General features: G+C 33.1%; 2 protein-coding genes across 2 annotated transcripts; both read right to left on the bottom strand.

Annotated features, from left to right (window-relative positions):
* Positions 1 to 19,950: 19,950 nt before the first annotated feature.
* On the bottom strand, positions 19,951 to 21,593 carry LOC145296014 (uncharacterized). The gene is made up of 2 exons (XM_080142036.1): positions 21,138 to 21,593; positions 19,951 to 21,010 (listed from the first exon to the last, which is right to left on the bottom strand). Exons 1-2 carry the CDS (start codon positions 21,496 to 21,498, stop codon positions 20,679 to 20,681), a joined length of 693 nt encoding a protein of 230 aa, XP_079998162.1. The 5' UTR covers positions 21,499 to 21,593; the 3' UTR covers positions 19,951 to 20,678.
* Positions 21,507 to 24,349, bottom strand: LOC145296193 (uncharacterized). The gene is made up of 3 exons (XM_080142403.1): positions 23,758 to 24,349; positions 22,406 to 22,476; positions 21,507 to 21,533 (listed from the first exon to the last, which is right to left on the bottom strand). The coding sequence occupies exons 1-3, from the start codon at positions 24,077 to 24,079 to the stop codon at positions 21,507 to 21,509; spliced, it is 420 nt and encodes a 139-aa protein (XP_079998529.1). The 5' UTR covers positions 24,080 to 24,349.
* Between the last annotated feature and the right edge of the window lie 1,914 nt (positions 24,350 to 26,263).

The raw sequence follows: 26,263 nt of genomic DNA, 5'->3' as shown, positions 1-26,263 counted from the left end.
AGAGAGAGAGAGAGAGAGAAAGAAAATATCATTTCAAACTCATACATGAGTAACCAACAAAAATATGCTTTGCAATTAAAGCATAACCCATAAAAGAAAGTGCAATTAAAAACTTAAATGCAATAGATCAAAAGAAAATGCGGCAATATGGACGTTGGTGGGTTTATTAGCAAAGATAGCCTACTGATGCTGACGCCACGTGGAAATTTTAAATCGCTAAATGCGGACATTGGAACGAAATGCGTTTTATTTTTTGTTTCTTCTCTTTTTCAGACAATTTTTTATCGAAATATTTTGCGGTTAGCGAGAATTTTTATATAAAAACAACAGCAACCCGGAAAAAATGTTGTAACTACACGCTTTTATAAAATTGATTCAACACGAGATTAGTTCATTTGTATAATTGAAATTAAAATATTTTAATCATCTTTAATTTTGTTGTTTTTTGAAGAATAACATTTATTTAAAAAAATGTAGTTCCCCCTTCCTTTTCTTCACCTTCAGAAACAAGACGAGATAAAATAATATGAGATAAAATAACAAACTAAAGCAATTTTTAATTAACACATTACGTCAGCATCAGTCGGCCATGTTGGCTAATCAACCTACGAAATCCCATATAGCCGAAAAGGCTATTTCAAGCTTAAGCATGGCATATCAACAAAAATGTATGTTCAAACTTAATCTTAACAGATAATTGGCGAAAATGTTATTTCAAAAAAGACCGGGGCAGTGCTATTTCGAAGCTAACGTCAATAGGTCAACTAAAATATTATTTCTAACTACAGCGCCATAGATGGACAAGAATTCTTGTTTAACTGCATCTTAAACTATTCTATATTTAACTGATGCATCTTAAACCACCGATCGATAAAACATTATATTTCAAACTCATACGTTACAGTCTGATGAGAAACCTTTTTTCAAAACTTTAACTTTTACCAAAGAAGATGGTATTTTAAATTTAAGCTAAGTAGGTCAAAGGTAATCGCATGTTTATAAACTTTAAAACGCTTGAAACAATCGAATCCGTATTTTAGGAATATATTTCAAAATATATCATGAATGCTGGCTTTGCCTCTTTCGTAAGAAAAACGGGACTTGGGTGGCATCAGCCAGAAACGAAACTGAAAGCAAAATTTTGTAAGCAAAAAAAAAAAAAAAAAAAAAAAAAATGTCACGTGCCGGACACGAACTCGCATGACTAAACTTGTATCGATGGACTCGCGAGGACGTATTTGCTATAATGTCGCAGATTTAGCTATTTAAATCGAAAGAAAGTAACGAAGGTGTGCGCAGGTTCGGTTTGCAAACTACGTTGTATCAGATCCTCTTCAAAGAAAACGACGTTTTTTCACGAAAAAATTGGCGAATTTTTCCATCTTTTCGATATTGTATGTCCAAGAGATCGCGCAGTCTTACGATAACGCGTTTGTGCCTGGTCGATACGGATGACAAAAGTTTTAGCGAATATACTAACACACAAACACACAAACACATATAACTGAGATTTATAAAATAGATATACTTTCACTGTTGGATTGCCACTTATCAAGGCCAAGAATCATTAAAGAATAATGAACATTTTGTCAGCCGAAAGACGAGGAAAAATATGGTTCGAACTAGGTTTCATTATGTATGGGTCGATCTAGAACAAGTATTTTTGACGTTCATGTTTTAATTTGTAGAAAAGCAATCCTGCGATGATGTGTTTGTTCACAGATGGTAAGTTGTTGCAACATAGCTCTATCCATGGAACTTCTACCTGACACAAATTATCAGGTAGACGCAAAATAAAGTTTTTGCCGATTTAAATTGAAAAAAACAGTGTATTTTGGAAACTCTTATTTCATAACTTTAATGATATTTGCTGCTTGTAATTTAATTCTGTTATAAATGCCTCGCTTTTAATATATTTCAGGTGTTGCTGAGAAATGCAGATTTAACTCTTGTTCCACCCCTGTTGTGATGTAAATATAAAATCATCAGAATGGTTTTGTCATTCTCAAAATAATTTATAATTTAAGGGAGTAAGCGCACAAGAATATGCAAGATGGCGCAAGATTCTCGAACCAGGTTTTCCTAGACCTTCATTCAGTTGTGGTGTATGTTAACTAAAGAAAGTCGTTTCAGTGAACATATTGTAGAAATATATGAATGATTTTTTCATTATCTGAAAGATGGTGATACGTTTACAAAAGAACAATATTGATAAAAAAAATTACAATTGTTTAACATGACCCTTCTATTAACTTGCAAATTTTTTTGCATCGACCTGATATGTGGAGGAAGAAATGGAGGAGAAGTATTTTTCTGCTGAAGGCGAGTTCTTGCTGTGAATGTTTTATGATAAGAAACCAGGTATTGGATCCAGGGAAACAACGATAGAGTAGAGAGAGAAAGACTAGCTACTATATTAAATAAGAAAATAACTCAGGATGATCGACGGCGAGAAAGAACTTTTTTTTTAGAAAAGCTAAGAGGACGCATTTAGAAATAACGAAAAACTATACAACAAAAAAGAAAAATTGTTTTGAATGGAAAACGAAAGGTGAAAAATGTAAGTTAAAGGCAAAAAAAAAAAAAATTAAAACATAGAAAATAGATGCAAACTTCCATTGGAAAGAAACAAAAGGAGAATTCCAAAACTGAAAACGAAAAAAAAAGCATGGCAAAGAATTACAGGATTGTTAATAACGATCAAAGGGCGAGAGGCAGGTGAAGTGCATCTTCTAAGACGGAAATGCAGATGAGGTAGGGGGAGGTGTGAGAAATGAAGTTGGATATTAGAGAGGGGAAGAGGAACTTCATGTAGCAAAGCTGTTAGATGTCAGACTGTGAAATGAGCTCTGGGAGGCTGGGTTAGACTGCAGTGCAAGACGGGATATGACCCACAGTCCTCGCTGGAGATGTTCGCACGTGGAGGAGAATAACTAACGGAACATCTGGTTCACAGTGTGATGATGGGGGACCGGCGGGGGAAGGAGGAGGAGGTTGAAACCTGTACATAGAGCAAGGAAGTAGATGCGCCGGGGTTGATAGCAGATGAACCCAGATGATTGTTACTGAAAAACAAACGAAAAAAAAACACGAATTCATAAATAAACGAGTAAAATAAAATTCATATGGAATACATAAGTAAAGTGAAAGACAGAAATGAAAAACACCTATGGATAAGAAACAAAAGGGTCGTATATCCAGATAAGTAAGGCGAAAAATATGTAAGCATAAAAAATGAGGAGACAAATTTCTGAAACGGTTTTAAGAAAGATAGGTTTCAGGCGATCGTTTCGTTTGCTTATTTTACGGCATATCAACTTGTTTTGTCGTAACTGCGGTTGATAAACTCTATACGAACCCTGAATTTGAAATTAGCCGAATCAAGTTAAACTCAGTCCAATCTATTATCGTCTTAGGTACTTCTGCATGGATGTTCAAATTAAATCTTTACAATTATTGTGTATTAAATAGATTGATAGATAAGAGTAGAGAATATTTAACAAAGCCCTCCCCTTACGATTTTAATAAAGAATTTCTAAATAATCGTGCTATTATTTCATCACAATCCTTAAAATGCAAAAATACCCATTATTTATTACACACTAGATGTTATCAACCGATTACTAGAAAGAAAAGTAGTATTCTCTAGATTCCAAGTGACAGGATGTTTCTTCGGATTTCCAATATATTTTCTTATTTCCATCACAATTGCAACTCATTTCGTGTTCTCAAAATAACCGTTTTTATATTGATAAAAGCTGACATGTTTTATTATTAAATCTAAGTTACAGTATGCCTCAGGACAATTCGAGTAAACACCGTATGTTTTCATTCATAGTCTTCGTGGTGCTATCCCTTCTCGGCGTTTGCTTCCTTTCAGACCAGATTTAAAGCGATTGTTTGGTTTGACTAATTAATGGAATATCAAATCTTTCTAGTGAAATAAAAATACAGATAAAATGGATACTAACACAGCCTATAAAATCAGCCGAATCAAGGTAAGCTGAGTCAGATATATTTTCCCAACCCTGAATTTAATAGTTATATTTTTTATTCTCGTGTTTTTAATTTCTATACTCTTCAATTTTAAAATTATGCTGGCGTTGTTTTTTTGTTTTTTTTTTGTTTTTTGTTTTTTTTTTTTATTATTCAGACTTCTCTTCTCATCTTGAGTGTTATTTTCACGTTTACCTTTTACAAAGAGGTCACCACATATCAAGGCCTGAAGGCCAGTCGAGAAGAATAAGAGTTAATGTTAGTACGATAGTCATTTGGACATTAGTATAGTAATCGTTTGTCGCGGAAATTTAGAACATTTAGATTATTTACAAGGACGGTTCAACAAGAATTTGTTTATGTTGAACTTGCAGATTATTGTAGTCGCCTCGAAAGCAGACCAGCGGAACAGTGTTTCACAGGCGGGCAGTTCTAGGAAAGGAGATTTGTTCATGGAATTCACGGTTAGGTTTAGGCACCTATAAGGAATGGGGTAAATTCTTGATATTGCTTATGGCTAGACAAGTGTTTTTTGTGAAATATTTGTGAGGATGGGATTCATATATCCAAAAACAGTTGCAATGATAATGACGAGACAGGCTCGCAACGCCTCTTCAGTGGGAGAGAGCTTGCACAGAAGAGAAAAGGGCATAACGTACTCAATAACGAAGTTGGTTTTGAACTCTGTCAAGGCAGGATAGGTTCTCTGAGCAGTTCCTGTCCACATGTTGCAACAGTACTTCATCCTTGGATATACTTGGCTCTTTTACGGCTAGATAATTGAATCGGCAGAGAAATATCTATTGGACTGGTAGAATGATCCATCCATTTTTCCAACGACATTGGCAAAGGATTGGATGCATGTGTTGCATTTCAGATTAGAAATAAAAGTCAAAGCAAAAAGCGTCGTGAAGAGGAAAGCCGTTCATTTCAAATTGGGTCAAATTTGGGTCAAAGCGTTGATGATGGAAAGAGAGACGGTTGGTTTCAGATACATTAAAGTTAACCAGCCCTCTTTTCTACATTACACCACATGCTCAAGATCAGAGAAGAGAGAATCAGAGATTTTAGCTATTTCTGCTCTTGGAAGTCTTGCCATAGACGGTAGCTGATGTAATCACCGACTTTCTTCACGTGTATCTTGTTGGATCTTTTTGTCAAGCTCGGGAATCTGGATGGAATTTTCGATGAAATTCTTTATTTAATCCACGGTGTTACGATATTCTCATTCTGTGAACCATGACTGCGTATAAGTTTTTAGTAATATTGTAGTTGTATTCTTAGTATCATGGCAAAAGTGCGTGGCTTAACGGATAATGTACAAAGTAAAAATCCGGTTCCAAGTGATAATCTTCTAGCGGTGTAAAGCTCAACTTTAAGTGCAGATAATACTAAGGAAGCAATTGCAAATTACTTAAGATATATACCGGGCAATGGTTCATTGAACAAGAACATGTGAATTAAATGTAGCGTTCTATTAGAAATTAGGTCTGATTTTCAGAATCCGTCAGAAATATTATCGAGTTTGACGAGATACACCTGAAGAAAGTCGACCAGAATGTTGGGAGGATAACACTCAAGATGAGAGCAGTAGTCCGAATAATCCGCATGATAAATCATCATCTCAAAAATCGAGAAACATAATACGTTGTCTGTGCGTTTGTTTTACATAATTTGTTTAAATCTACAATCATGCATTTTTTTTATTTCAATAAATAAAATTGCAATCTACATATTTGGGGAATTAATTGGTTTCGTCGCAATAAACTTGTTTGGTTTTGAGGGTTCGAATAATAAAATTCAAATCAATGCTTTTGGCAAAAAGAAAAATAATCGTGTAATTGTCATATAAGGAAAGGATGGTAGTGTAACGTAGTCGTTACATGCCAACACTTGGGGACCACATTTTATGCAAAGAAAAAAAAAGCAAAGAAAGAATTCGACTTTTTCTTCAGTTAAAACAACAAACATTTATTTACAGGTACTTCCAGAACAGCTCCTTGTCTCCTGGTCTAAAGGCTTCTCGTACTCCAACGTGCCATGTCGAACGCGTGGTATTTTGCTTTTGTCCCTAAATAATTAGGTTACTTCTTTCTCTGTCTTTCTCGGACCACGTGGGTAACACGCACAATCCGAATCATTCAATATAGCATTGCTCATCTAAAAAAACATTAAATATCAAATTTTTATCATAGAACATGTGAAAGCATATGCAATACCCTACTCTTATCAGTTGTCAAACGCACAACACAGTTTCAGTGGGTTAAGCCAGTTCCGCCACTTCTGGTGCCACCATCAGCTATAAGAATTTACCCGCTAAGCAGGGTAGTAAGTAAAAAAAAAAAAAACAACAAAGAAACTTAATGAAATAGAACAAAGGAGAAAAAATACAGTAAAAATAACGTCTTTTCATGATGAAATCTTTCAGGTGTCGGTTAAATCCTGCTGAATGTATTCGGTCAGAGCGCTTCCAATTTGCGATAGTTACAAACGGCGCGTTTGAAATTGTGGTAAAAAAGAGAAAGAAAAGAAAAAAAAAGAATTAAAGATAATCTAACATTGACACGCGAAAAAAAATTATAATTTATTTCCCTTGAATAAGATATTTAGAGATTTGAGTTATCTCCCTTGTAGTTTAATGAATTAATTGCAGCAGCGTATATTTTTTTAAGAAAAACAAAACCGTCGTTATCGAAGTGCGTTTTTACTCTTTTGAAAAATATATTAGATCACGTGCTTTCTAGTCTGAGACTGTTGAAATAAGATGTTTGATATTTCATGAAAAAAAAAATTAATAAATGAAATAAATAATTAAATAAGAAAATAAAATCAATAAAATAAATATATGCATAAATATATAAATAAAAATAAATACTTAACGGTCGTTTTTTACCCAAATAACGGTTATTATTGATTTTTTTTTCATATTCATTATTTAATGTTCTTTTTAATCTTGTTTTTTTTTTAAACTGCGACGGTAATTCAATTCTAACGTCTGTTATTATTAAGTCAAGTCAGTTTTCCGTCCTACATGGGTGGTTTATAGTTTCATTGAAAGAAGGCGCATACATGAATCTGTTCAGTTAATTATTTATTCTTCATATCAATCTATGTTGTTAGTAAATAAGATTTTACTCCTGCACACTTTTGTCACTCTTTATATTTAGTCCGGCTCGATATGTTTGTTTTTTTAAAGTAGCCATGTCTAAAAGCAGGGAGAGGAATATTTACTCAGTGTGCCAGGTGTGTTTTTACACTGAACAGTTCGGACAAAATTAAATTATAGAAATCTTTTGTAAAATATTATTCCACCGTTATTTTGTTTGTTACTGCTCTTAGAAAAATAGATGGTTATTTCAAAATGAATATTGGAGAAGACCACCTCCATTCTGTTTTTCTGGACATGTTTTCATCTTTACTCACAACTTTTTGGCCCATCTAACCACCCGAGTTTCTTTAGATGCATATTGTTGAATTCGAGAATTTGTACACAATTACAAACTGAACCCTTTATTTAGTTTATTTATGCGGTAGATTGTTCTCGTTTCGTCAGCCATGACCGAGTAGAAGTCTCTCGTGATGGGTAATTATATTCTTAGTATGACATGTACTAACGATTGAATATATTAACTCTCAGAAAACTGTTATTTAGGATTGATTATTACTTAGCACGTGGGGGTGGGTTAATGAATAATATATTAGTAAAACTAATATTTTTCGACTGAAACTATCTTCTATATTTTGAGGTTCCCCCACTTTTTTATTTATTTATCTGTAGATTCTGTTGGATTTTATCCTTATATCAATCTTATATAGCATGCCGTCTATCTTAATCAGCTCTCTTCCGTGCAATATTCAATTATCAAAGAGGAGATAACTCTTACCCGTAACACGAAACACTTGCAGATCCTATTCAGTTTATCTTTTTCATTCTAGCCTGTTTCCTTTTAAAACTGTTTTTATTTTTTTCTTAAGAGATCACTCTGTTATTATACAAATTGATTTCACGTTAAGTAGGTCTGCAGTGGCTTATCAATTTGCAGGCTGTTTTTTTTTTTTACTTATATAATTTGTTGTTGATTTTATTAAGTGCACTCTCAATGAATCTAACGAGACAACAACTGCGCTGTCCATACAGACGATTGGTTGAGATCGCAATCGCAAGTACTGTCCAGCTTCTCTCCAGACTGAAGGGGGGCTGGGAAGAAAAAAGAGGGGAAGGGGCTTGGTGAATCAAGCGTGACCATCAGTGATCACCACAAGTGTGTCAGCCTGTCAATTGAGGTTTTATCTTTATTTTTTTTATAGATAGCCCATCTGGTTAAAATATATATAGCATATAAAAAAAATTAAAAATAAAAAACAAACGATAAAGGGAATCGAAAATATATGAAATTTATAACGTTAGTTATGACGATGCATTAAACTGTCAAAATTATTTGGCAGATCAATTATTGATGCTGTTGTTGTTGTTGTTGTTGTTGTTGTTGTTGTTGTTGTTGCTGCTGATGTTGTTATTGCTGCCGTTGCTGTTGTTGCTGCTGCTGATGATGATGATGAAGAAGATGATGAAGAAGAAGACCAAGAATAGAAGACGTAGAGAAAGGAGGAGGAGGAAGAGGTGGAGAAGGGGGAGGGGGGACATTAATGTCACGTCCGAAAGTAATTTAAAAAACTAAAAAGATTATGCCGTGAAAATAATTCAGTTAATTGAGCAATTAAAATGAAGTTGATAGCGATATAGTTAATGCAATCATCATTTGGAGAATACCCGCACTTAGATGGGCTCATAATACGAATGTCCATTTGCTGTATTACCTTTTTACATGTCTGTTACATAAAAGGAAAAGCGTTATCCTCAGTATGTGCGTGTGTGTGTGTGCATCTATGTGTGTATGTGTGTGTGTGCGTGCATGTGTGTGTGTGTGTGTGTGTGTGTGTGTGTGTGTGTGTGGTTTACACATATCAAAAACTGCACAATGTACTCTTATATCATCGGATTCAATATGATGCAAATCTGATTATGGTAACGAAGAATATTCTAATATTCATTATCTTGAGGGTGTCAGGGACCAGCTTAGTGCATGAAATTACATTATTTGTTTATTCTTTTTTATCGAAATCGTTCCAGACAACGCAGGAAGCCACTAAATGTAAAAAAGCTTACAAGAACAGAAAATTGATAATTCCATTACCTTATTCTTGAAAAGATCAAGGCTATAGGTAGGAGAAAAACAGGCAAACAATTCCACAAGGTTGATATTCTAGGAAAGAATCTACTGGGATAAGAAGCGGTATTATAATGAGGTATCAAAACAGCGAATTAAAGACGACAACTACCAGGGAACAGATTAGACAACCCTAAAGAACACATGGCATTATAATATTCATAAAAAAGACTGAGACTAGCAAACTTACATCTGTAAAAAAAAGTGTTGCAGAGAACAGCAAGGGCTGAGACCAATTAAACTACCGATACGTTTCTGCACTTGATCAATACCCCTTGAATGAGATAGAGATTCAGTAGCTCAAACATGACGGAAGGTTTTCAAACAGAAGATTCATGCATAAACATTCAATAAAATAGTCTCAGACTTTAAGAACAAAAGGAAAAATTGGACTGTAAATGACCACAGAGCGTGGTTATGGACATCTGGTGCAGCTTGTCTGATCGGCGGGCTAGTGATCTACAAGTACCCTATGAGTGGTTTCATTGTGTTGGGAAAACCTCAGTATGCATAGAATGCCAGCACTTGTTGACGAAAGGATTGATGTCTAAGAGTCCTGCAGGAAAGTCAATTTCGATACAAAAAAAAGTACTCATTTTCCATTAAATGTCTGTCGGATTCATAAAGGGAAAACTGGGAAAAAGAAAGATTTTTCTGCCCCGATGAATTACCTCTTAGTTGCTTTGCCAATATTGCTTCAATTTTTTACTTCAATTATAATCCCTACGGATAAAAAAGAATAAAACGTAAAAAAAAAAAAAAAACTATATAAAACGAGCCTGGGTGCCCGTGTGTTTGGAAGTGTGTGTTAAAAAAAAAAGACGGGGATAGTGGGTAGGCAGGCTCGAACCCGTACCGCGAGGGAGGAAAAGAACATGCAAAAAAAAAAAACGCGATGTCTTTGCCGCTTCGTACATTGCCAAACCGGAAGCGGCGAAGCGTTAAATTAAATCATTTAATCGAAAAGAGGGGATGACTATCGAAGATACCGGTGAATAAGCTACCCCATATTGTAGAAAAAGTGCCCAGTTGAGAGTGAAGGAATTAATGTTTTTAGTAAATTTTCTGATATTTGTCGTCCGAAGGGTTGCGCTTCAAAACGATACTGATGTCGTGAAAATCCATCGCCTCTATGGAAGGTTTTGTGTAGACATACATACATATATGCATACATGCATATATTTAAACAGTGAGGAGAGAGTTATATTATAAAAAAACAATGCAGTAGAAAAGAACAATTTCGTAAATAAAGAAAATGACCGTTTTGGCACCATTAAGATGAGTTTTATTCAGTGATCTACAATATACGATATTAACAAAGATCACACCACGTTATAAAAGTGAAGTGCCAATACTCCATTTTCTAAATTCAAGCATCATCTATATGTGCAAAGATCATAGAAAAACTTTGGAAAACCCGTCAGCTTCTGTTGATTAAAATATTTAGAAAAGATCTGACCCACTAGGCTATAGTCCATCTACTGCAGTAGTGTAACATAGCACGAACGGCGATATGAAAATGCATGCGAGATGATATCACCAGTAGAGAAAAAAAAAGACTTTAAGAAGATCACGTTAAAGACGAAAATAACGTTCGAGATCACGCGAGAGGTGTGATTGAGAAGAAAATCATGTGAAAATGAGGAAATAAATATCGCTGTTACAAGGAAAAAGCGAGTTGAAGTATTTTCTATTCTTTGTCTACTTTGCAACTAAGGCTGCACAGTATTGTAAAGCTGTACAGCGGTACAGTAGGGGCGATTCTTCTTTGATGCTGTAGAAATGATTTCTCATAATTAGTTGTATGAGAAAGATGTTTTTCTTTCAATTTGGCAAAACTTGAAAATTTACGATATTAATTTGCATAGGAAATGCTGGTGATTGGTTAATAAGTCAATAGTAATCGATCTATGCCGGAGGACTAAACTGTGAAAGATCGACGATTTTCAGTGTAATACAAATTAATATCGTCAATTTTCCAGTTTGATCAACATGAAAAAAAACATCTTTTTAACACAACTAAAAATAAGAAATCATTTCTAGAGCATAAAATTTCTTCGGTACTGTTGTACACTTTTACACAACACGTTGTAGCCCCAGTCGCAAAACAGACACAGAATAGAAAATAAATTCATCTTTCAGGTCTTTTAGGGAGGAGAGATTCAAAATGGCATAAAAGTGATGAGGAATGTTAAAGAATTAAACATTCGAGGCTGTTAGGGATGCTGAAGCTTTTATTTATCTGGCTCCGTTACGCCTGAAATAGGAAAGATCTTACACATGGTATTGTCCTCTTTTTTTTTTTTAATCTTACCCAAAAGGCACTGCTAGACTCTATCTGCTTTATCGTATTTCCAGAGAAGGTGTTCGACTGAGCTCCAATCTGTGGTTCCTCCTTGTAAGACGGTCACGGCAATAACATATCCTTTTACCACACTGGATAAACTGTTTCCCTTCATGTTTAAGATATAAATATATCTATCAGATATCACTATTTTAGCATGACAGCATTCAAAAAAGCATTAGAATTCTTACAACTTCAGAGAAGTCATATCGTAGCTTAATATGATAGTAGGCTTAATCATTGTGTAATCACTGCAAACTTCACATTTTTCTGTTAACCGAGTGATTGTCTAATTCATCGGCGATAGGAGATAATCGATATTATTTGGTTTACGCCGATCAGAACCCTTGATAGCAATCTTCATTATTAATGAAAATCAGGGCGTGTATCTTTCATGTCTGTATGACGTCACAAAGTTTTTTTCTCTACCTGCATTAAACAATTCGGTATTCATGCAGAATACGGACCGTGGTGAAATAATAAAATTATTATTTAGAAACGCATTCTAAACTTGGGGCGTTTTGTAACTATTCTATACTTCAACCTAACAATTTAATTAATAAAAGATACCGTAAAATTTGAATTTAACTTGAAAATAACGTCTAAAAAATAGTACAGTCCATATTCTACATAAGCAGAATAAAGCTCAACCGCTTTTCTCTAGTTTTTTCATTGTGTTTATTTTATTTTTTTTTGTTATCTATTTTATATTTCTTTTAGTCTGGCTGTCTATCAGTCTGTCCATTCCACTTTTCTCTGAAACTACTGAGCCGATCCGAATGAACATTTTATGGGCTTTTGTTAGTATTTGTTAAATGCACAATTAAAAATTAATCAGGGTTAATAATGATTAGTCACCATACTACCGCATTTACTCTAGAAATGTTCTCGAAAACTAATGCACCGATCCGGCTGAACTTTTGTATGAACAATTATTATGATAAGATGCTGCGAACAAAGTATTATGGTGTCCGTTGAATGCACAGCAAGGGATTAATAGGGATTAGTAAGCACAATAATATACTTACGCTAGAAGTGTCCTCGAAAATGAATGGCCCAATTTGGCTGATTTTTTTGTGGACTGCTCTTATGATATAGCACAACGAACAAAGTAGTATGGTATTTGTTCGATACGTGGTTAGTTAATATGGGTTAATAAGGGTTAGTATTTATTGCAAAAATGAGCATAAGTTTATATATTCAATCATCAATATATCTATGTATTATTACATAAAAAGAACTTTGCGAGCACGCGCGTATGTATGTATGTATGTATGTGTGAGAGATTTCATTGCCCATGGACTCAGAAACGGCTGGACCACTTTTTTTTGATTTTAAATGATGGTGCTTGATTTGTCTAGCAGTGTTCTTACATAGGTTTTGTATCGGAATGTTTCTGATAAGTATTGGAAATCGATAATCAAAAAATCCGATTGAACAAGGAAGCCCACTTTTGACCAAAGTTAACACCTTTATATAACCTAACAAGTGGCAAATGCATTTAAGACGTTTCATCACCACACAAGCAGAAAGTTGCAGCCCATAACATTAAATGTAAATTATTTTGTAAGAAAGGGATGCCTTCGAAATGAATGTTTGTTTAGAGCACAATTGAAGTTTGGACTTTTGCATTTTAAAATTTAAGTTAAGCTATTATTTACAGATAACTTAATAAAATCAACAGTAGATTCAACACAGTGTAATGTAGCGTACAATTTATTGTGCACTATGTTACCGGGAGGGAACATGTAAAACTTCCAACCGGTATACTGTGGAAGGGATCCTTAACTAAAGCAGCAAATAAATCGATTTGATTAAAAAAAGATGGGTGATTTCGCCGATTTCAATGACAATAAATGTATGGAGTGTAGAATATTTGTTGATCTTTAGTCAATCTCGGACAAAGTCGGGTTTTCCTGCTAGTTTGGCATAAAATACATATTCCAAGTCAATTGGCTATAAATAATCTAGTTTTTATTTAATTTAGCGATTTTAATTTTACTATTGACGATAGGGGAGGTATGCGCTCTCCTGAGGGCACTTACAAGCATAAAATGCTTTCCTTATCTAATGCTTCGGTGACAATTGGGAAATTTAAAAAACAAAAAAACAAAAAAAAAAAAACAAATTTAATTTCTTTTATGCAACTCCTAATAAAAACCGAAGCTGTTTTTTTTTTTGCATGAGTTAATTCCATTCAGAATCTTCGAATATAAAAATAAAATATTTTATTTTCAATTTATATCATTTCTTTTCTTAACTGATATTTCGATTATTTATTCTTTGTTGACGGAGTTATTTCCAAATCACACAGATTAATCTTTTTCCATAATTCTTTCTGTATCTCTCTTTTTTTCTTTTTTTTAAATAGTTCCCGTTTGTTTAAGTCTCTCTAGCCCCCCCCTCTATCTCTCTCTCTCTCTCTCTCTCTCTCTTTCTCTCTCTCGTTTCATTTTATTTATTTTTTCTGGTAAAGGGGTAGAAAGAGAATTGGGGAGATTTTCTCTAGGTGGAAGAGTTTGGGTAGGAGTGAAAGAGATTTGTAAATGAGTGGCAGCAACAGAATGTTTTCACATCATTTTAAAGATGACTTGCTTCACCCCTTCCGGCTTAACAACGGACCCCTTCCCCCCCTCCCCGTGCTTCATCTTATTTTCCTTCTCCTGTGTTTGTAGATCTGGAAGGCATTTCTATTTGAAGAATTGGTTTATAAATTCTTTATGTGATTTTTTTTTTTTGAAAGGATGGGGATAGGGTGATGGCATTTGAGTTTTGTTTTTGTTTTTGTTTAAGAAGATTGTTTTTGAAATTTCTTGTCCTTTTTTTTTCTCTAGATTGCTTGCAGGATGTTTGCAAGTGTAATGCATAAAACTAGATGCATGTATGAAAATGCTGCAGGCAAAATCATTTGCTTTATGGAGTTTTGCTGTTGTTCTTTCGCCATTTTCTTTTCTTCCTGCGGAATCATGCTTCATTTTGCAGAAAAAGTGGTTTATGTGGCTGTATATCTATCTATCTATCTATCTATCTATCTATCTATCTATCTATCCAGATATCTATCTATCTATCCAGATATCTATCTATCTATCCAGCTATCTATCTCTCTCCCCCCTCTCTCTCTCTCTCTCTCTCTCTCTCTCTCTCTCTCTCTATATATATATATATATATATATATATATATATATATATATATATATATATCCAGCTATCTATCTTCTATCTATCTATCTATCCAGCTATCTATCTATATATCTATCTATCTATCTATCTGTTCATCCAGCTATCTATCTATCTCTCTCTCTCTCTCTCTCTCTCTCTCTCTCTCTCTCTCTCTCTACATATATATGTGTGTGTGTGTGTGTGTGCCTATTTATCCATCTATCTATTTATTTATCTATCTATCTTTTTAATTATATACTAGCAGGTTCCGTGTGTCTGCATTTCCCAAGATGGGATATAAAAATACATTAACTATAAAAAGTCTTTGTGTAATATTTTAAGTATTAAAGGGAGGGATCACTGTTCATAATTTGAGCAAAAGATACATAAATTAAAAACGAAATTCTTATTATGAAAAAAAACAGTTCTAATTTTCTATTTTTTTAATAATTTTTAAAACGAACCCCCTCGAATCAATGCCCTACCTTAAAGGTAGTGCAAAACTGCTTATTTTGATAAACACGACTTGTCAGTATCCAATTCTAGACGGCAAGTTGGCACTAAGTGGACACTTTCTGTGTTACTATAAAATCAATATTAAAACTACTAACTGCCGGTTTTGCTAGCCACGCTGATTAGCCGTATATATGTTGAAACACGTGTCTGTTTATCACCATTTTGTAAGTGAAATAAATAATTAAAACTATTGTTTCAATGTAAACGTGAAATGTCGAAATGTAAGCTATGACAGAAAAGTACAGTCCCTATTTTTGTTGATAAATTAAGTTTCTTGCCACAAAAGAAAAAACAATAACATACATTCATGTTTCGTAATTAAAAGAAAAGTGGTCTTGACTTCGCTTATCGGTCTTACATAGTATCTTGCCGATTAGTTTATAAAGATAGCAACTATTTGCCTGTTTTTTTCTTTTGTTTTGTTTTGTAAAGCGGTTAATAATACATGATTAGTACGCATTGCAAATAGGTAACAATAATGAAATAATAGAAATTTTGAATAAGAATCGTAAAAGCAATTAAACTTTGGAATTTATTCTCAGCATGAACTGGTAACGTTTGAAATAATTTATGAGCTTTATTTCCGGTGCGTGTGTGTGAGGAGGGCAAACGTTCTTTAAAGTATCTGAGGATGCCTCCGTTCAGTCTCAAGAGACAATAGATACCCCCTTGTAAGGATACCTGTGTAATTTTGAGGCAAGAGTTGCGCAAGTTCCAACCATACCTCTTGTGAATCAGCACTGCTTGATTTCAGTGGCAAGGAAAAATGTTACACGATCCGAAACAATGCCGAGAAAGGCAGAAAGCACATACGTCACCTCGAATTCCCAAACGGTCACCCATTTTATTACTGACTAGGATCAACATTACTTAACTTCGCTGACCTAACGGGAACCCGTGGGCCAACGCGAATCATGCCGTGAACTATATACGCAAGTTCATTATTTAAATCCCTATTTAAATAACATAAATTACTAACGGCGGATGTGTAGAGGTGACTAATCAACGCTGGGAGTCCCAAATAGTGACGGTGACTACCGAATGTCGGATGTCCCGATATGTGGCGTCGTTCCTGGTCTTGCTAGGATAATTTTGGACGATAATATAAATAAATTGTTTTTAAAAGTTACATTGTATCGAAGTAGGAAATGAAGTATATTAAACAAACATGCATGCGAATTAATAATAAACAAGTTACTATTTCCCTAATATAGAAAAAAAATGTAATAAATATATAAATTAATAAGCAGATACATATGAATAGATAAATAAAGTAATAACAATATGTATCATAACCCAGTTAATATTTCACTAATATATATAAAAAATATGAAAAATATATAAATTAATGAACAGGTAAATAATAAATAGATAGATAACGTAATACTAATAAGTATAATAATCACCTTACTACTTCACTAATATAAAAAATATATATTAAATATACAAATTGAAAAACAGATAACTTATAAATAGATAGATAACGTAATGTTAATAATAAGTATAATAACTCAGTATATATATATAATATATAAAAACAAAAATATAATACATTTGTGAATTAAAAGACAGTTAACTAATTAATAGATAGATAAAGTAATAATAATGAATATAACCCAGTTATTATTTCACTAACATATAAAAACAAAAAATATAATAAATATGTAAAAAAAAAACAGATAAATAATAAATAGATAGATAAAGAAATAATAAGTATAATAACTCAATTACAATTTCACTAATATATAAAAATAAAAAATATAATAAATATGTAAAAAAACAGATAAATAATAAATAGATAGATAAAGAAATAATAAGTATAATAACTCAATTACAATTTCACTAATATATAAAAATAAAAATTTAATAGATATATAAATTTAAAAAACAGATAAGTAATAAATAGATAGATAAACAAATAATAATAAGTATAATAAACTAGTTACTATTTCGCTAATATATAAAAATAAAAATATGATAAGTATATAAATTAATAAACAAATAAAAAATAAACATATAAATAAAATAAAATGATAATAATGAATAAAATAAACTATTAAAATATTACTCAAACAAAAACACTTCCATTATATGATCTTATATAAATTCATATAGAGATTACAAAAAGCTAAAATATATTCGATACCAGACAGGCATATAAATAAAAGGAACAATGTAAAGCCCCGAATGTATAGTTTAAAGAATCTCCGGACATTTTAAATTGAACAAATAACATTAAAACAAATGCAGTCTGAATTATATGAACACTAATTTTAACATATCGCAAATTTAGCCGTTGCATTTCGAACCAACCACCAAAAATTTCACAATTATAAAAGTGAATTCAACTCTATAACAATAATAAAAAAAAAAGAAACTTAAACCAAAATTATTAAATAAAACATCAGGATCTAGAAGAATATATATACTTAATTATAGCTCTTAATGTTTTCTTCATATTTTATGAAATACGTCTTACACATATTAAGTTTAATAGCCGAAACCCAATCAAACAACTCATCAGAGATAAAAATATTAATCAGTAAATGCTTGAGAAGTTTTTTTTTCACCTTGGAATTGAAAATGTTTTCTTAAGAAAAAATTGTCGATACAAGCTAATGAAGATATTTAAGTTCGCAGAAACATAAGAACTAAAACACTAAATAATTGCGGTGTTTATAGGCACCTACATTACAGAAAAGCTATTGAATTAAACCCACGCCTGTGGAATCTGTCTTTTACCGCCATCTTATATCTAGGAATTTTTATCCTCGTTCCCCAAAGTCAACAGAGATTAGACTGTTCGTTTACAGTGTCTCTTTTAGAAAGGGGTTACTTTATTGTTAATTGTTTGAGGCGCCCTCACCGGGACACACCAGCGGAACTGCTCATGCACTTTTTGCAAGTCAAAGTGTCCCTCCTTGGGAGCGCATACTTATACATTTCACTTTCCACCCATGTTGTCTAAGTTCTTACAGTGGGAAAGAACTATATATATATATATATATATATATATATATATATATATATATATAAATTACAATAAAATTCAAAACTCCGCGGATTCAGGACTATCCACTTCTCTAGTGTTTCCTTTCCAGATTAAATATGTTTTTAACACATTTTAAAGTGTTTTTTAACATGTTTTATTAACTGTTTTCTCGTATATATAAATGAAGTCACAAAAACTATATATTGGTAAATATAGAATGATTGATTTATTTAATAAGGGAACACCTAGATTTAGTTGAGGGATATTTATACCAAGGTATTTCGAAGCATAATGCTTCTCATTATTGTGCCATACCAATATATAGTTTTGTGAGTTCATTTTCTTCAACAAGCTTCTTTAGAATACACACACACACACACACACACACACACACACACACATATATATATATATATATATATATATATATATATATATTGTAAAGAAGCTTGGTGTATTTAAAAATATGCAAAGTATTTTTTACTACAATTTATATCCCTAACATATTATTAATCATAGCAATCAGTGGTTGAGAAGGTTTTTTTAATTGTAAAAAGAAAGAAACATAGCGTTGGCAGCAGTGAATGTCACCATCCATTTAGGTCCCCATTCCACTACAGACTAGAGGTCTTTCTCTAAAGTGTCAGCCATTGTCTTAGATATGGGTCTATCCATTTTCCTGTCGTGTCTGTTATATATGTTAATACATATACACACACGCACACACACATACATATATATACACACACACACGCACACACACACACACACATATATATATATATATATATATGTATGTATATATGCATGGCTGCAATCTGTATGAAAACGTCTTAAAGCCATTTGTAAACTATCAAGTATGCTGAATAACATCATCGCTTCTGGCATTTTACTGGTTTTTGTTTTGTTTTGCATTTTGCAATGGATCATCAGATGCTTTTGTTGAAGCGGTTATTTTTTCCAAATAAATACGTATCTGTTAATGTCAACATGGGCTGTGCGCCATCTCCACCCACCGTCAACGCCTGTAGGGTGGCAACAAGGGAAGACGCTGCCGATACCAACTAACTCGAATGTGTATGCTACTCCGCATATGCCTCCAGATTTCTATTTATCAGTACAAAAGCACGGGATAAATGGCAGAGTAAATCCATTTTTTATGAAAGCACTTTTGAACCAAGCAAGAACTCCTGTTGATTCACACCATTGTCATTATCAACCGGCGACGGAAAGTTAGGTTGTTTGATTTGCCTTGTCATTCGCCTGTTTCGCCTAACCAGAAAGTCGTTTCGTCCTGAATTTAAACACATTTGGATGCGATGCATTGCCATTATAAACAATTATTTCATTACTAATGATGTCCACCGACTTGTTCTCATCCTTCGGGTCCTTTGGCAGGAGTGATGCTTTTGATGGACTTACTAAGCTTACTCTTCCCTCCCTCACAAATATATCAACTAGCAGGAAAATCCGCTTTAATGCATTTGTTAAGTATCGAAAATCGATATCCGAAAAAATCTGATTGAAGAAGGAATCATTTCAACAGTTGATATACCCATATCACTGTACTTGACCAACTAGGATGTTCACCTGATATTGCTCCGTGTCACCTTTATATTTTCTCTAAGTGCAAAGAGATTGTAACGATACTTTGTTTTGAATGCATGTATTCCTTTAAGAGGGTCATAAAAAGGAGATGGGGGCGCATTAGGCTATGGGCCCAAAGGTCAAAATCCCTCTAGATTTTTGATTCTGTGACCTCGGTTGGGGGTGGAAGAAAAAATGGTGTCAAATGAATGCCAATAGACTCCTGAACATCATATTTTTTTTCACAAGCACAAATGTTGCGCATTAATGAAAACGGCGGCCATATTTAAAGATGGCCGACAATCATCAAATAGAACATTATGACTTGCTTAAACCTTAGTAGCACACAAACCGATAACAATACAGACATCTAGTTCAGCACATTTTATTCCCAATTTATTTCTTCATCATTTAATACATAAATATTGGACTTAATATATTTACTATGCTTCAAAATAGGGAATATTTTTCTAAAAAAGCTTTTTTCAAACATCTTATTTGAAACAACTTCAATCTTTTCTGTGGATAACTAAAGAAATAGATTTACATTTTGATATTTCTCATGTAGAGACACCTATAGTCTACCAATATTATTAGTCATACAAATCTATTGCTATATTTTGTATGTAACAAGGTCGTTTAAACCTGAGGTAGAGCTGCGATTTTGTGTCATTTTTTATACACATCAACTTGGTAAAATATACAATGTTTGTCAATTTTCATTAAAAAGTATTTTTTTGAATCTATGAATAATAACACAGATTTAAAGGACAAAAAGGCATTTTTAATGAAAGTTAAACAAACAACATGTTAGTAAATAAGATCATATATGCTTTTATTTAAAACTGATCACTGCTTATGCCACTTCATCATCATCGTCGTCGTCATCACCATCATCAGTGTCATCATCATCATGTCCAATGTTTTTACTAATTTTATAACAAGAATCTCTTGCACACTTGCACATATCTGTGCATGGGACCCTGTTTTGGAGACATGTACAAATGTTAACGTCTTTACAATGACTTTTTTTACATTTGGCAGAGCAGTTAATTAAATCCATTAAACTGTCTGGAGTAGGAAGAAGATTCATCCAATGGATTACTAAATCTCCATTTTCTATCTTCCATCCATGACAATCAGGGGATGGTATATCAGGATTTGCATGGAGGCTCCTTTTATAGACACCTGAAAAAAGAAAGAAATTAACATTAATATTGAATAATTTTCATCCTTTCTAATAAGCAAATAACAATGAAACTCCATATATTTAATTTTTACATATAATTGGAAATTAAATATTTATAAAACGTACCTGCTTGATAGTTAGCTCGCTTGATGTGTTCACTCAGGGCATCTTGATTTGGAGGCATTGTGATTTCCAATTTTCTTTGGAATCTAAACATGTTGTATCTGGCTTCATTAACACTTGTGACATTTTGTTGGCCATACAACCTGCAAACAAACATTTCCAATGATTTTGCTGTGTCTGGTTTCACATAAAATTCATTACCAAGATCACTGAATGCGTAACAAAACTCATTCTCTCTCAGTAATAAACTAAGTGCTTTCTTTTTGCCCTTTCCGTAAAATGAACTGACACTATCACATCCTGTAAAACAATGTAGACCAATCAAGGCTTGACTGACAGACTCTCCAATGTTGTCTTTTATCATCTTGATGTCTATTGTTCGCAAATTTGTTCCTCTTCCTGTGTGGAAGTATAAATGTGCGGGAATAAGATTTTGTAAAGAAACTCCAATTACAAACACATCGGTGCAAATTTAATGTTTCTGCTGTTGGCGGCCATAACGAAGGAGGTTTTACTTGTTGAATAATATTTCTCAGATCCATAGCTGTTATGTACAAGTTAGAAAGAGGATTTGGATCTGAGCGTACATGACTTGTTTGTTGGTTTGTGTCATTTTCTGACGACTCTGTTTCACTTGGAGTTGTGGTATGTGTTTCCTCATGGAGTACTGTTTTTTCCTCTACAAGAGAAGACACTGTAATGTCATTTACATACACGATGTCACCTTGTGATCTCATTTTAGGAGTGATGAAGCATAATTGAGGAAATTTTTTCATTAATCTTTGTTTTAAATATCCTGTTTTATATAAATGCGCATCAACTCCATGTGTTTCTTTAATCTGTTTGACAAACAAATCTTTCAATTTTTTAAGTCTCATGATTTCCTTGTTTTCGATAATCCTTGTTTGGACTAATTTCGCAAAGACCTCAAATGCTTTAGCATATGAAGTTTGCTCAGAGTGTTCGGTTTTGGTTGGTTTGGTTAAATATCGAGTGAAGTCACGGTAACATGAGTTATGATATTTCATTTCGATTGCTACACAATCTTTATTCCTTATTTGCATGAGGAGTGATTCATTTTCATTTTCTTCTGCTGCCCGTTTTAAATTAGCAGCTTCTATTGTCGAACATCTGACAAGTTTTTCCCTGTTTCTATTGCCAGATCCTTTGCACACTATAGTTTTTACTTTTTGGCATAGTATGCAAACATCTGGTAAAATATGCTCTGATCTAGCTGGCAAAGATGGTCGATCAAAATTGGAACGAAGAACCCGTCTTTTTTTAGCTAGTGGATCATCATTTTCGGCAGTAGTCGCATCAATGTTTTCTTGAGATGGGGACCCTGTAAAAATAAATATATTTAGGAGTTTAATATGCATTTGAAATAACAAAGTATATGGAAAAGTTCAAATTAAAAATATCCAATCATTATTTCATAAATCCAAAACATTTCATTAAAAATTTAAGATTTTTTTTGTATAGTGCTGATAAAACTTCTGTGAAAAAATTGTATGTTATTAATTTACATTCTACAATTAAATCGTCTGGTGACTCATTATTAATCGGACCAAGGGATGTTTACAAAATCATGCAATATATTTATCATTGGAATTGGTAGGTAAATTCAATATGCAATGCACTTTATTTTACTAGTGAGTTACCACTTATCAAGGCTAAAAGCCACACGAGGATAAAGGTTAATGGAATAGATTGTCAAGTGACTGATTGTGGAAGTGCTAGAATCAAGAAATGGTACCATAGACAGTTGTATCTATATTTAGAATCATAAAAGAAATGAAACATTTCCAGATTAAAACCAATAGCTAAAATTATTGAAATTATGAAAACTGTTAAATAGTAACAGCATTTGGCTAAGAGCAAAGTGTACCCTTTATTCTGATAATACAGGTTATCTTTTGTTTCAGATTTGTGAAGGAGAAATCTTTCTAAACTGAGGCAATTGTAATTTTTGTTCCAATCAGAATACATTTTTGGTGAACTAAATTTTACCCACAATAAAACCCTGTTTTGTATCTATGTTCTCGTGGGGGGGGGGGCAAGTAAATAGAAATAAACTCTAGTTTTTTTTTTGTTTTCTTTACAAGTGAAATTTTCTAAAACAGATGCCAACTTTTATGTACATATTCAATTGTTTGAAAAGATATTAATGTAGATTAACACCCTCATTTAAATCGCTCCCTCCCCCGAGAAGAAAAAAGATTGTACAACTTAGAAGTTTACAAAAAAAAAAAAAAAAAAAATTAAAAATCAATTAAATTGAATAAATATATTTTAGAATTTAGAGGTGTTGACCTTTTTTCTAGTGAAGATAAATTCTGTGCGTTTTTTATTGGGAGAGGAGGGGGTAAATTACAATCTTGGCACTCAGACTTAGGGTTAATGGTAAAAAAAAATTAACAATAGTCTCCAGGAAATGGAGGATGATTTTCCATTAAATTTATATACGAAATGTTACTCTAAATCCATTTTTTCCTACCATAAAATTTTTCATGCTGTTCAGTTCACACGTACTTGCCTAAGTGAATAGAGGGAGTATAAGAAAAATTGTCTCTTTCCAAATACGTATCAATAAAAATAAAAATTATTAAAAGCTTAAACTTACCTTCGAAAACGTTATCAGTATTCTTTTCTAGTTTTTTCTGAATTCTTTCAATTTTCTGATAATCCGTGAAACGTGCATAACAAGTTTGGTGAAACCCAACACGAGGTGGTATTTCAGTTGAATCACAGCTTAAGTCAAAGTTTTTCGCAATTTCTGCTTGTGGTCCATGTAAACCTTTCCATTTTTTAACATATTCTAAAAAGCGCGTCCATGTCTTCACTGAAAAAGATCTAACATTCAATGTTTTAGTTGGAAATATGCACATAACGCACTCTTTTTTGTCTTTGTTTACAAACATTTCTTCTTCACTGGAGGCAGCCATATTGAATTTTTAACTCGCACTACGATGATTGTGATTGGTAGATTGTAAGGAGTAAATAAAAGAAGTATTCTGAATGGCTACTTTTTTGTACGAAGGCAACTTAACAGTTAGCATTTTTTTGTGCATTAAAATTAAAATTATTTATTAATGCACCATAATCTTGCTTGTGAAATTTTTTTCCATGTTTCTTATGATTTTATACATATTATATCCAAAAATCATGCCCACCCCTTTTACATCTCATTAAAATTAAGAATTTTCACTCTGGGCCGACGGCCTACATCGCAGAATAATACGTTTAGTAGTAGATTAGAGTGTGCAAGAAAAGGACAGATAAATTTATCACACTAGAGAGCGGGGGGATCTTTTAAAGAAACCGTAGAGATTTTGGAATTGAAAGAAAATTTATTTGTGGCATTTTTCAGGCGAACATTTTCTTCTTTGTTTAGCGTTTTCTTTTAAATTTTTAATTGTTTTTTGTTTTGTTTTTTTACTATATGGCCAGTAATTATCAAGGTCAATAACTACTCGGAGATAGATGTTAATGAAACGGAATGAATGTCAGTTGAAAGATGAGGGACACTATGGGAGTGCTCCGGGTTTGGTTACTGATATGCCGATAGTAATGTCTAGAGCTGGGCGACGAGAGAACGGGAAGACCTAAATAGTAGAGGTATTGTAATTATATTCAAACTAGCTCTATTTCCTATAATATTCACCAGGACTAAGACTTATACCCGACTTTTGGGGATATACAGTCATGGAGATTGTCCCGCGGACTATCAGGGTATTAGCAGACCTCTGCACGCCACCGTTTAAAGGTTTTACAACAAGAATTTGTTGACATTGCCTTTGAAGAAACCTAAGTAGTGAAAAGAAGATAAGCAGTCTTGCGGTAATATGCTACACGAGCGTAAATAACCTGCAAACATAGAAAATTCACCTGATGCTAGGCACATAGAATCGAAGCCATTCCTGTATTCTAAAACAATTAAATATCAATACGAGCAACCGGACAAAAAATAAGAATGGTTAAGAATCATATTAAATTGGTCTTCAAATAAGCCTTTTCAATGGCGGTGGAGACGAAACGTGGAATGGAAGATAGAATTGGAAGACGTTATAAATAAAGTAAAAGAAAAAAAATAATAATGAACCGATTTTTTAATATTTTTTTGTGTGTTTCTTCGCGTCTTTTAGTTGTTTTATTTTTCGAAATGCCGACGAACAAAGAAAAATGAGATAAATTTTGTTTCGGAAAATAAAATTGTTTCGATTTTTTATTTTATTTTTCTACATATTATGGTGATCTATATCATGTGCTTACTAGCCTGAAACCAATTTCAGATTTCAATTAAATTTGAACAAAACATGATATGCACACACACACACACACACAAACGCACACACACACACATATATATATATATAGTAATATGAACATAAACGGTATGGCTAATAAGCTACACAAAAACAATCATGATTCATCATAATATTAATAAGCACTACTTTCTTACTGACTATATTGAAGTAAATATTGAACTATATAATACATCACATTATAATATTATGTATGTAAATAACAGCATTATATATAGATATATATACCAGCATAAATGTATATTAATTTAAATATGTTACAGAAGATCAGAAAAATATCCGTACCGTTGGTTTCAAATCCAACGTAAAAGGACCAATCGATGCCCGTTTATGTTGGACTCTTTTTTTTATATCTGTTTCACTAACGAATCCTTACAGATGGTTGAAAACTCTGAATAACTGTATAGCTTATTCGCCACATATATTTTCATATTTTGCAATATATATATATATATATATATATATAAATTTCACATCCAAACAACGTCGCAGCCCACAAGAGCCATGACAGTCAAAGAACCGGAAGTCCAAGACTAGAGTTTCGCCCTCATTTGCGCTCATCAGTTAGACACATGCGAACTCAGGATTCGAAACCCGAGCCTCTTGCATGCAAGGCAAGCACTCTACCAACTGAGCAACCGCCCTGCACACAAGAATTTCAATTAACCAACACAGATCAAGCAAACCGCGCCGAAATCCGACTGTGAAATGAACCTACTTCGGCTCAACAAGGGACGCGGTCATCCAACCAGCCAATAACCCCAAGCTGATGTCTCACAAGTAGGAGTTTTAACTCGAAAGGAT

Source organism: Euprymna scolopes, chromosome 16, assembly GCF_053919585.1.
Source record: "Euprymna scolopes isolate OS-2025 chromosome 16, ASM5391958v1, whole genome shotgun sequence".
Taxonomy (NCBI): domain Eukaryota; kingdom Metazoa; phylum Mollusca; class Cephalopoda; order Sepiida; family Sepiolidae; genus Euprymna; species Euprymna scolopes.
This window is presented reverse-complemented; position numbering and strand designations above follow the sequence as displayed.

What these genes read in the sequence shown, in the direction of transcription:
- LOC145296014 (XM_080142036.1), bottom strand. Translation starts at nt 21,498, where the DNA reads ATGATAAAAGACAACATTGGAGAGTCTGTCAGTCAAGCCTTGATTGGT. An exon ending in GCGAGCTAACTATCAAGCAG is followed by an intron (nt 21,011 to 21,137) that starts GTACGTTTTATA and finishes TTCTTTTTTCAG; the next exon opens with GTGTCTATAAAAGGAGCCTC.
- LOC145296193 (XM_080142403.1), bottom strand. Translation starts at nt 24,079, where the DNA reads ATGGCTGCCTCCAGTGAAGAAGAAATGTTTGTAAACAAAGACAAAAAA. An exon ending in TACTGATAACGTTTTCGAAG is followed by an intron (nt 22,477 to 23,757) that starts GTAAGTTTAAGC and finishes TTATTTTTACAG; the next exon opens with GGTCCCCATCTCAAGAAAAC. An exon ending in CACTAGCTAAAAAAAGACGG is followed by an intron (nt 21,534 to 22,405) that starts GTTCTTCGTTCC and finishes ACTTCCACACAG; the next exon opens with GAAGAGGAACAAATTTGCGA.